This window comes from Prionailurus viverrinus, chromosome A2, assembly GCF_022837055.1.
Source record: "Prionailurus viverrinus isolate Anna chromosome A2, UM_Priviv_1.0, whole genome shotgun sequence".
NCBI lineage: Eukaryota > Metazoa > Chordata > Mammalia > Carnivora > Felidae > Prionailurus > Prionailurus viverrinus.
In genome coordinates, this window is record NC_062562.1 from 76,072,731 (window position 1) to 76,082,242 (window position 9,512).

Consider the following 9,512-nt stretch of genomic DNA (forward strand, 5'->3'; position numbering starts at 1 on the left):
GACCCCGCACTTGGTTAATACTTCCTGAGCTTGACACCCATGTTCCCTGACCTCCATTCTGTCAGTCAAGGCTACTGTGGGCATCACACTAGTCAGCTGTTACATTGCTAGGATCCTAGTTGGGGGAAGGAGGGACAAGGCCCAGGTCCTGTGGGATTGTCTCTGGGCTCCCCAACCACCAGGGGGAGCCCTGGCTCTGTATTCCAGGGGTCCCTCCTGTGGGGAGAGGTCTTTGCAGGTTGGACCTTGTGGAGGACAAACCTGAGTGTCCCAGCACACCAGCCTGCTAGACTGAGGGAGGAAGGTCGCTGACCTGCTAGACCGAGGGAGGAAGGGTAGCATGAGCAGCCAGTCAGGGATCGGGCACCACGGAGAAGCCCACTGTGGCCCCGTCTGCGTTTAGGGGCTGGGGACAGGGTGATGTGGCAGGGCCCCGGCTGGCAGAGCTGCTCCAGGCCTTAGGTGCTTCTGGCGCCGACAGGTCTCTTTGTGAGGAGGGGGCTTGCCAGCGTAAAATGTCTAACTCGAATGATGCTGGGTTATGTGTCTTTCAGCTGACGACAGCAGTGACCAGTGCCTTTTTACTTGCAAAAGTGATCCTCTCAAAGGTACAGCCTCCCACGTTTTCTGTACAATTACCGTCTATACTGGCGAAGGCTCATGTTCCAGTGTGAGCTCCTGGTAACTGCATTTCCCTCTCCTGGTCACGTCTGTCCTTCCAGCTTTTCTCTCAAGGGGCTTTTGGCTACGTGCTCCCCATCATTTCGTTCCTCCTTGCCTGGATTGAGACGTGGTTCCTGGATTTCAAAGTGTTACCTCAAGAGGCGGAAGAGGAAAACAGTAAGTGTCTCCCAGGTTAGGCTCCTCGGATGGGCTGGGGACCGAGCCAGAAGGAAGAGCCTGGAAGTCAGATTTGAAGGGAGCCACACTGGGTGGGGTAGGCGGGTCTCGGGTCTCCACCGTGCAGAGGACCCAGCAGAAATCCAGAGCAGGGCGGAGGACAGGACAGTGAGAGCACGTGGCTCCTCTCTGGAGCTGTGAGGCCAGACTTCTCTGGAAGAAAGTGTGAGCCCTGGTGAGAGGGACAGTCAGACAGCAGAAACAGCCAGCACCTCCTTATCCCCAGTGATCACGGTCCCAGGACACCAAGCACTTGGTGCATCTGAACAGGACTGTTCCTTAGGGACACAGGGATGACAGACAGGATAGGCTGAGCTGAGACAGAAAGTCTCAGAGTCCGCGATCCTGCCAAGTCTCACGTTGCTACCTTACAGCAGGCGGTGGCCTGGAAGGGGCCCCAATTAGCACAGGGGGTGCCTGGTGGGGGAGAGTGCTGGGTGAGTGAGGAACCCAGAGGGCGGGAGGGAGAAGACAGCAGCCAGACACGTGTGCTCAGCTCAGGGTCCACCTCCCCTGTGAGTAGCGGAGGGACTCCTAGCGATCTGTGACCATGAGCCCTGCGGGGCAGCTGTCATCTCCTGCGTGGACTCATGTGGATACTGACCAGGAAGGCCCAGTGATGGACTGAGCTGCATGATTCAGTATGGGGCTAGAATTCCTCTCTGCATGATGGCCTGAGTGGAAGCCCACGGGCCACATCTGCCCTCTGGTGGTGACATGTTTGAAACTCAGTACAGAGACCCAGGCCTTTTACCACGTGCCGTGGTTAGGTCCTTCATGCGTCTGGCTCAGATTGCCCTGCAAAATAGGAAAAATAAGGTCCTATGTCCTAGAGAAAGTGAAGTATGATTGTAACCTCAAGGGATAACGGAGAATGAGTAAACATGTAAATGGATTTATTTTGAGTAATCTCATTGACAGAGTAGAAATCTATAAGAACAGAATTATTATTCAAGAGTGTATTTTAAACACCTGAATCAGACCTAGATAAGTCTTCTGTCGTGTGTCCTCTGTGCTTGTATGAAAACCTGTTGTGGAGCAGGGCAGGTACAGCTAATGGAAGTCGCTTTTGGACTTGTGTATAAACATCAAATCGAGCTTGGGTGAAAGCATATCAGCTGTTAGTGTCCCTGGGGCTTGAATGCGAGAGTGGTGCCACCACGTTCAAAGGCACTAACAGGGCAGACCTGGCATCGATGAAAATGTGGAGCAGAGGGTACGCTCACGGTCACGAACAGGCAGTGAGCTCACACCTGCACCTGCGATTCGGCCGCGGCTTCCTCCAGCTTCTCTCGTGTTCGCTCAGCTCCGGACGAGACTCGCCGCCGAGGCTCCCTGTGTTCGCGGGCGCCCGTCCTGAGCTTCCACGTCAGTTCCTCCCCTTTTCTGTGTTTGTTCAATTCCCTTTTCTGGGGGGACCTTTTTAAATAATAAATCTTTCTTCCCCATCTTACTGACGCTTTCCACATTTATACAAGTCTCTCCACTTATTGTGCCTTACATTTGCTATTTCCCTAACGAAGTGAATACTGGAGGCCATTTGTATGACCTACCAGGTGGTTTTGCTTTGTGCTTTGGTTTTGATTATGGTGATTTCTGCAGGGAGGAAAGTGTTCTCCAGGGAAAGAGGCCATAAATACTGACTCAAAGAATCCCCTGAGTCACAGGCAGGTTTTTAAGTCTGCTGCCATGTGCCCTCACAGCACTGGTTCATAGCGTAATAATAAAACCTATTTTTTGTTTGAAAGATTTTCTTTCTGACAAGGGTTTTTCTCTTTTTTAGCGTAGCAACGACACCATTTTATTGTGCCTAACCTCACCGAGAAGCTACCAGAACTGTGACGTTACTCTCAGCCTCTGAATTTCTTCCCTTCCAGGACTCCTGATAGTTCAGGATGCTTCGGAGAGGGCGGCACTCATACCTGGAGGTCTTTATGATGGTCAGTTTTATTCTCCTCCTGAATCTGAAGCAGGTAACAAAAATGTGATTATCGTCTGTGTTTTCATCCGCCATTCAAAAGCTCAGCCCTCCCTGCCTCTCCTGTCAGAACGCTGCTGAGCAGACATCTCACAGCGCAGGCACTTGGAGACGGAAGTAACCGAGACGTGGTCTTGATGTGGGAGCAGTGGGGAGACACAGAGTGTAAAATACGTGTAACCCGGGGACACAGACCCCGTGTGACCGGCCATGTGCATCTCAGACGACAGGCAGACGAGGGGAAGGGTCCGCTCCTCTTCTTACCTGTCATCCCCTAGCCCGACCTTCCTCCCGGGCCCCCGTGTCTGAGGGTGCAGCTCTCTCTGAGCTGTTGCCCGTGAAGAAAGCAGAGCCTCCCTGGGGACTCGGCCCTTTCTTAGGCCTCACATCCCTGCCTTCTCCAGGCCATTTCCACCCTCTGTATTTCTGCCTCCTTTACCTCATTCATTGCACCACTTCCTGTCTTCTCCACCTTCCCTTCAGCATTTCCTGCTTTGGTTTCTGCAGCCATTTGCTGCCTCGGTCACCCTCTCCCTGCCCCGCCAGAGCGCCATGTCAAATACAACAATTGCATTGTCGTATGGCTTCCTCAAACCACTCGATGAGGTGGGAGTCTCATTATCCCTATTTCAGAGACCATCAGATTGAGGCACAGAGAGGGGAATCATTTGTGCAAGGTTTCTGGAGGAGTAGGAGGTGGTGGGATCTGAACCCCGGCTCAGTGCTGGAATCCGCGCTCACAGCTGATCCATGTGGGGCCTCTCAGTATTAATGGAAACGCAGCATTGACCACCTCTTCCCCTGCCCAGAAGCCTTCAGTGGCAGAAAGGATTAAGGAAGTCCTGGGTCCTGAGCCTGGCAGAAAGCACCATTTTGACCTCATTACCCAGTTGTCCGACCTCCTGGTACCGTCTCCGTGTGTTCTCTTCTTAGCTTTGCTGAAAACGTTGTGAGCCCAAGCCATCAAGCCATCGGGCAGCTTGCTTTTTCTGTTTGTCACACTGTCCCTCTGCAGACCTGCTCTCCGAGCACGGGAAAGAAGGCTGTCCCACTGCACCCCCACCCTCTGGCTCCTGGGAGAACATTCTCTGCATTTCCTAGGACATTTCTCCCACCTGTGCGGGCTGCACTGCCTTCAGCCCTGACCTGGCCTCGTTCTATCACTGGGGTGGAAACTTGAGTTAGAGAGACTGCGTTATTTCATTCCCCGCATTGAGCTTAGTAACTATTTGAAACACACACACACATAGGATAGTAAAGCAGATTCCAGGCAGAATGAGGCATGTGAAAGATCAAAGGCCCAGCAATGTGACATAGTGAATCATTGGAACTCGAAGTAACTTGTTATCCTGGGCTATTCGTATTTGATATTAAAGCAGGTTAAATCAGGAAAGCATAGGGTCAGATGAACTACAGATGTGAATTGGCAGAATTTCTCTTCTCAGTCAGCAGGTCAAAGAAGTATCAAACTCTCATTACCTCAGTATGAGGGTTACTTCGGGGAGATATTTGGTATGTCATAGGACTTGCTCTTTTGGCATAAAGGCAGTTCACAGTTTAGTCCGTGCTTTTGCACAGCTGTTATTTTTCTAACACTAGTAAAAGTTCTCAGCACTAATGTATTTACTTAACTAGAAACCCTAACTTGATATTCTCTGGACTATGTTGGATCTAAGCATAGGGTCAGACAAAATACAGATATGAACTAGGAGCCAATCTCTTTTTCAGGCGGCAGATACTCAATATAAGTATTCAGTTTTTCATTACCTTGCTATGAGGGTTATCTCATTGAGGTTTTTTTATGTCATAGGAGTCATTCTTTTGAAAAAAGGGAGTTTGCATTGTTGTTCATGCTTTTATCTAGCTTTTATTTTTCTAGGACTCATAAAAGTTCTTGGTGCTGATATCTTTACCCAATTAGAAGTTCAGAACAGCCGGATAATGATAATGGGAGGAGTTACACCTTAGACATTCTTCATCAAATTTTCCAGTCCTGAATGCATTGGCTTCCTGCCTCTGACTTTTACCCCCACCTAGTGGTGGTTGGGAGCATGACCAGTTCATTGGATTATGGAGCAGACCTGGAACATGGTCCGGTGTTCAGGTAGCTGCTTTGTTCAAGACAAAATGCAGGTAAATAGTTGGGAAAGAAGGAGGGTTCAATGTGACTTACTCTATTGTATTATATTTTCATTGTCTGAATATGCAAGTTAGGAAAGAATTAAAATTAAGCTTATTGTTGGAATTAACATGTCTAGAAAAGAAGATTCTCCTCTAAAGCAGGGCTCACTCATTAGGCCGGTGGCTAAAAACTACACAGGAGTCTGTGCTTCTGCTGTCCTGGGACTGACACAGGGCTGATTGGTGCCTGGGGGACAAGAGGGCATCTGGGGCTGCTCGCCTGCTCTTGACTTTCCTTCCCCAGCACCCAGGGCAGTGCCGGTACTTAGTAGATTTGTAACTGTGGAAGGAAGGAATGAGAAGGGAGAAAGAAATCAGAGTCACCAAAAATTAAAATGTTAGTATTTTTCCTTTTAATGGAATGGCTTGAATTTTAGTATCAATATACTAAATATAAATATGAATATAGCTGAGAGAGAGAGAATCTCAAATCACGTACCACACTTTCAGTGCAGAGCCTGACACTGGGCTCGATCCCACAAACCCTGAAATGATGACTTAAACAGAAATCGAGAGTCAGATGCTTAACCGACTGAGTCACCCAGGCACCTCTCATGTCTCAGAAGTGTTCCTGCTTAGATGATCAATTATATAGTGAGTCTATGTATGGTCCATAGACTTGAAACACAATTTTTCTTCTTTTTAATAAAAATTTTGAAAAGTATTAAAGCATCATAGTGCATTTTCGAGTTTTTCATGCTGGTATATAGAAATACAACTGATGTTTTTAAATTGAATGTATACCATGTGACAATGCTAACCTTGCTGATTAGTTCTACTTTTGGGGGGTGTGTGTGTGTGTGTGTGTACGCACGTGCATGTAGATTCTAGGGGGATCATCCATGTACAGAAGCATGTTATCTGTGGATAAAGACATTTTAGCTTCTCCTTTGCAATCTGTTAGATATCTTTACCTTTTTCCTACGTGCACTGTCTACCTTTAATACCATGTTGAATAGAAGTGTCAAGAGTAGACATCTTTGTCTTGTCTCTGGTCTTTGGGGAAAAGTGTTCAGTCTTTCCACATTACGTATGATGTTAGCTATGGGTTTTCACAGATGCCCTTTACCAGGTTGAGGAAGTTCCCTGATATTAAGATTGTTTCTTCTGCTGACTGCATTATTCTTTTAAAGCCCCCTAGTGAATATTTCACTTTGACTATAACGCTTTTCCATTTCAGATTTTTAAAAATATCTGTTCTTTTTTTGTAATTTCTGTCTCCTTTTTTAGATCGCTATTTGTTAATTTATTGTTGTCATACTTTTCTTTACTTTTTTTCTTTCTCCAAATTTTTATTTAAATTCCAGTTACTTAACAGGCAGTGTAATATTAGTTTCAGGTGTAATATTAGGTGTTTTCATCACTTACGTACAACATTCAGTGCTCACAACAAGTGCCCTCCTTAGTCCCCATCACATATTTAACCCATCCCCCTGTCTACCTCCCCTCCAGTAACCCTCAGTTTTCTCTCTATAGTTAGGAGTCTGTTTTCCAGTTTGCTCCTCTGTCTTCTTTTTTTCCCCCTATGTTCCTCAGTTTTGTTTCTTAAATTCCACATATGAGTGAAATCATATGGTATTTGTTTTTCTCTGACTGACTTCTTTTACTCAGCATAATACCCTCCAGCCCCATCCAGGTCCTTGCAAATGACAAGATTTCATTATTTTTTATAGCTGAGTAGTATTCCATTGTTTATATATACCACATCTTCTTCATCCATTCATCAATCGATGGACTTTTGGGCTCTTTATATAATTTGGCTATTGTTGATACTGCTGCTATAAACATCAGGGTGCATGTGTCCCTTCAAATCAGTATTTTCGTATCCTTTTGGTAAATGCCTAGTAATACAATTGCTGGGTTGTAGGGCAGTTCTATTTTTAATTTTGTGAGGAATCTCCACACTGTTCTTGAGAGCGGCTGCATCAGTTTGCATTCCCACCAACAGTGTAAGAGGGTTTCTCTTTCTCCACATCCTCACCAACACCTGTTGTTTCCTGTGTTGTTAATTTTAGCCACTCTGACAGGTGTGAGGTGGTATCTTAGTGTGGTTTTGATTTGTATTTCCCTGATGATGAGTGATGTGGAACATCGTTTCATGTGTCTGTTAGACATCTGGATGTCTTCTTTGGAAAAATGTTTATTCATGTTTTCTACCCAACTTTTAACTGGAACATTTTTGGGGGTGTTCAATTTTATAAGCTCTTTATGTATTTTGAATACTAATCCTTTATCAGATATGTCATTTGCATATAACTTCTCCCATGCCAAAGGCTGCCTTTTAGTTTTGTTGATTGTTTCCTTCGCTCTGCAGAAGACTTTTATTTTGAGAAAGTCCCAATAATTTATTTTTGCTTTGTTTCTCTTGCCTCAGAAGACATATCTAGTAAGACGTTGCTATGTCAAAGCAATCTCTGATGTCAAAGAGGTTACTGCTTGTGTTCTCCTCTCAGATTTTGATGGTTTCTTGTCTCACATTTAGGTCTTTCATCCATTTTGATTTTATTATTGTGTATGGTGTAAGAAAGTGGTCCAGGTTCATTTATTAGCATGGTGCTGTCCGGTTTTCTGAACACCATTTGTTGAAGAGAGTTTCTGTTTTCCATTGGATGTTCTTTCCTGCTTTGTTGAAGATTAGTTGACCATACAATTGCGGGTCAGTTTCTGGGTTCTCTATTCTGTTCTACTGACTTAAGTGTCTGTTTTTGTGCCAGTACCATACTGTCTTGATGATTATAATTTTGTAATATAACTCGAAGTCCAGAATCGTGATGCCTCCAGCTTTGCTTTTCTTTTTCAAGATGGCTTTGGCAATTTGGGGCCTTTTGTGGTTCCATACAATTTAGGATTCTTTGTTCTAGCTCCGTGAAAAACGCTGGTGATATTTTGATAGGATTGTATTAAATGTATAGATTGCTGTGGGTAGTATAGACATCTTAACAATATTTGTTCTTCCACTCTGTAAGCATGGAATGTTTTTCCATTTCTTTGCATCCTAGTCAATGTCTTTCATCGGTGTTTTATAGTTTTCAGAGTACAGTTCCTTGACTTCTTTGTTTAGGTTACTCCTAGATATCTTATGGTTTTGGTGCATTTATAAATGGGATTGCTTCTTTTATTTCACTTTCTTGTGCTTCATTATTGATATATAAAAATGTAACAGATTTCTGTAGATTAATTTTGTATCCTGCAACTTTGCTGAATTTGTGTAACAGTTCTAGCAACTTTTTGGTGGAGTCTTTGGGTTTTCTATATAGAGTATCATGTAGTCTGTAAACAGTGAAAGTTTGACTTCTTTTTTGCTGATTTGGATGCCTTTTATTTCTTTTTGTTGTCTGATTGCTGAGCCCAGGATTTCCAATACTATGTTAAATAACAGTGGTAAGGGTGGACATCCCTCTCTTCCTGACCATACATGAATCTCTCAGTTTGTCCCCATTCAGGATGATATTAGCTACGGGTTTTTCATATGCAGCCTTTATAATGTTGGATATGTTCCCTCTATCCCTACTTTGTTGAGGGTTTAATAATGAATGGGTGGTGTACTTTGTCAAATGCTTTTACCGCATCTACTGAAATGATCCTTTGGTTATGATCCTTTCTTTTATTAAAGTGGTGTATCAGGTTAATTTATTTATAAATATTGAACCACCCTTGTAGCCCAGGAATAAATCCCACTTGATTGTGGTGAATGATTCTTTTGACGTACTGTTGGATTCAATTTGATAGTTTTGTTGAGAATTTTTCATCCATGTTCAGCAGGTGTAGAACGAAAACCTGTAGTTTTCTTTTTTTAGTGGAGTCTTTATCTGGTTTTGGAATCAGGGTAATAATGGCCTTGTAAAATGAATTTGGAAGTTTTTCTTCCATTTCTATTTTTTGGAATATTTGAGAAGAATAGGTATGAACTCTTCTTTATATGTTTGGTAGAATTTGCCTAGTCCTGGACTTTTGTTTGGTAGGAGTTTTCTGACTACTGATTCAATTTCTTTTTTGGTTGTCACTCTGTTCAAGTTTTCTATATCTTTCTGTTTCAGCTTTGGTAGTTTATATGTTTCTAGAAATTTATCCATTTCTTCCCAGATGCCCAGTTTGTTGGCATATAATTGCTCATAATATCTTCTTAAAATTTGTATTTCTGTGGTGTTGGTTGTTTTTTCTTCTCTCTCATTTGTGGTTTTTATTTATTCGGGTGCTTTCTTTTTACTTTTTGACAAGTGTGACTAAGGCTTTATCAATTTTATTAATTTTTTCAAAGAACCAGCTCTTGGTTTCATTGACCTATTCTACTGGTTTTGTTTAGTTGCTATATCATATATTTCTGCTCTAATCATTATTATTCCCCCTTCTTGTGCTGGCTTTAGGTTTCATTTGTTGTTCTTATTAGAGCTCCTTTAGAAAGTTTAGGTTGTTTATTTGAAATTGTTCTTGCTTCTTGAGGTAGGCCTGTATT

General features: G+C 43.8%; 1 protein-coding gene across 1 annotated transcript; it reads left to right on the plus strand.

Annotated features, from left to right (window-relative positions):
• The first annotated feature begins 214 nt into the window (after positions 1-214).
• LOC125153496 (STARD3 N-terminal-like protein) lies at positions 215-3,979 on the plus strand. Its single transcript, XM_047836708.1, has 4 exons — positions 215-608; positions 723-840; positions 2,778-2,873; positions 3,894-3,979. Exons 1-4 carry the CDS (start codon positions 516-518, stop codon positions 3,977-3,979), a joined length of 393 nt encoding a protein of 130 aa, XP_047692664.1. The 5' UTR covers positions 215-515.
• Positions 3,980-9,512: the final 5,533 nt, after the last annotated feature.

Excerpts from the sequence above, each read along its gene's own strand:
- LOC125153496 (XM_047836708.1), top strand. The coding sequence starts at position 516 with ATGTCTAACTCGAATGATGCTGGGTTATGTGTCTTTCAGCTGACGACA. Across the intron at positions 609-722 it reads CAAAAGTGATCCTCTCAAAG|CTTTTCTCTCAAGGGGCTTT; the intron begins GTACAGCCTCCC and ends CTGTCCTTCCAG. Across the intron at positions 2,874-3,893 it reads TCCTCCTGAATCTGAAGCAG|ACCTGCTCTCCGAGCACGGG; the intron begins GTAACAAAAATG and ends GTCCCTCTGCAG.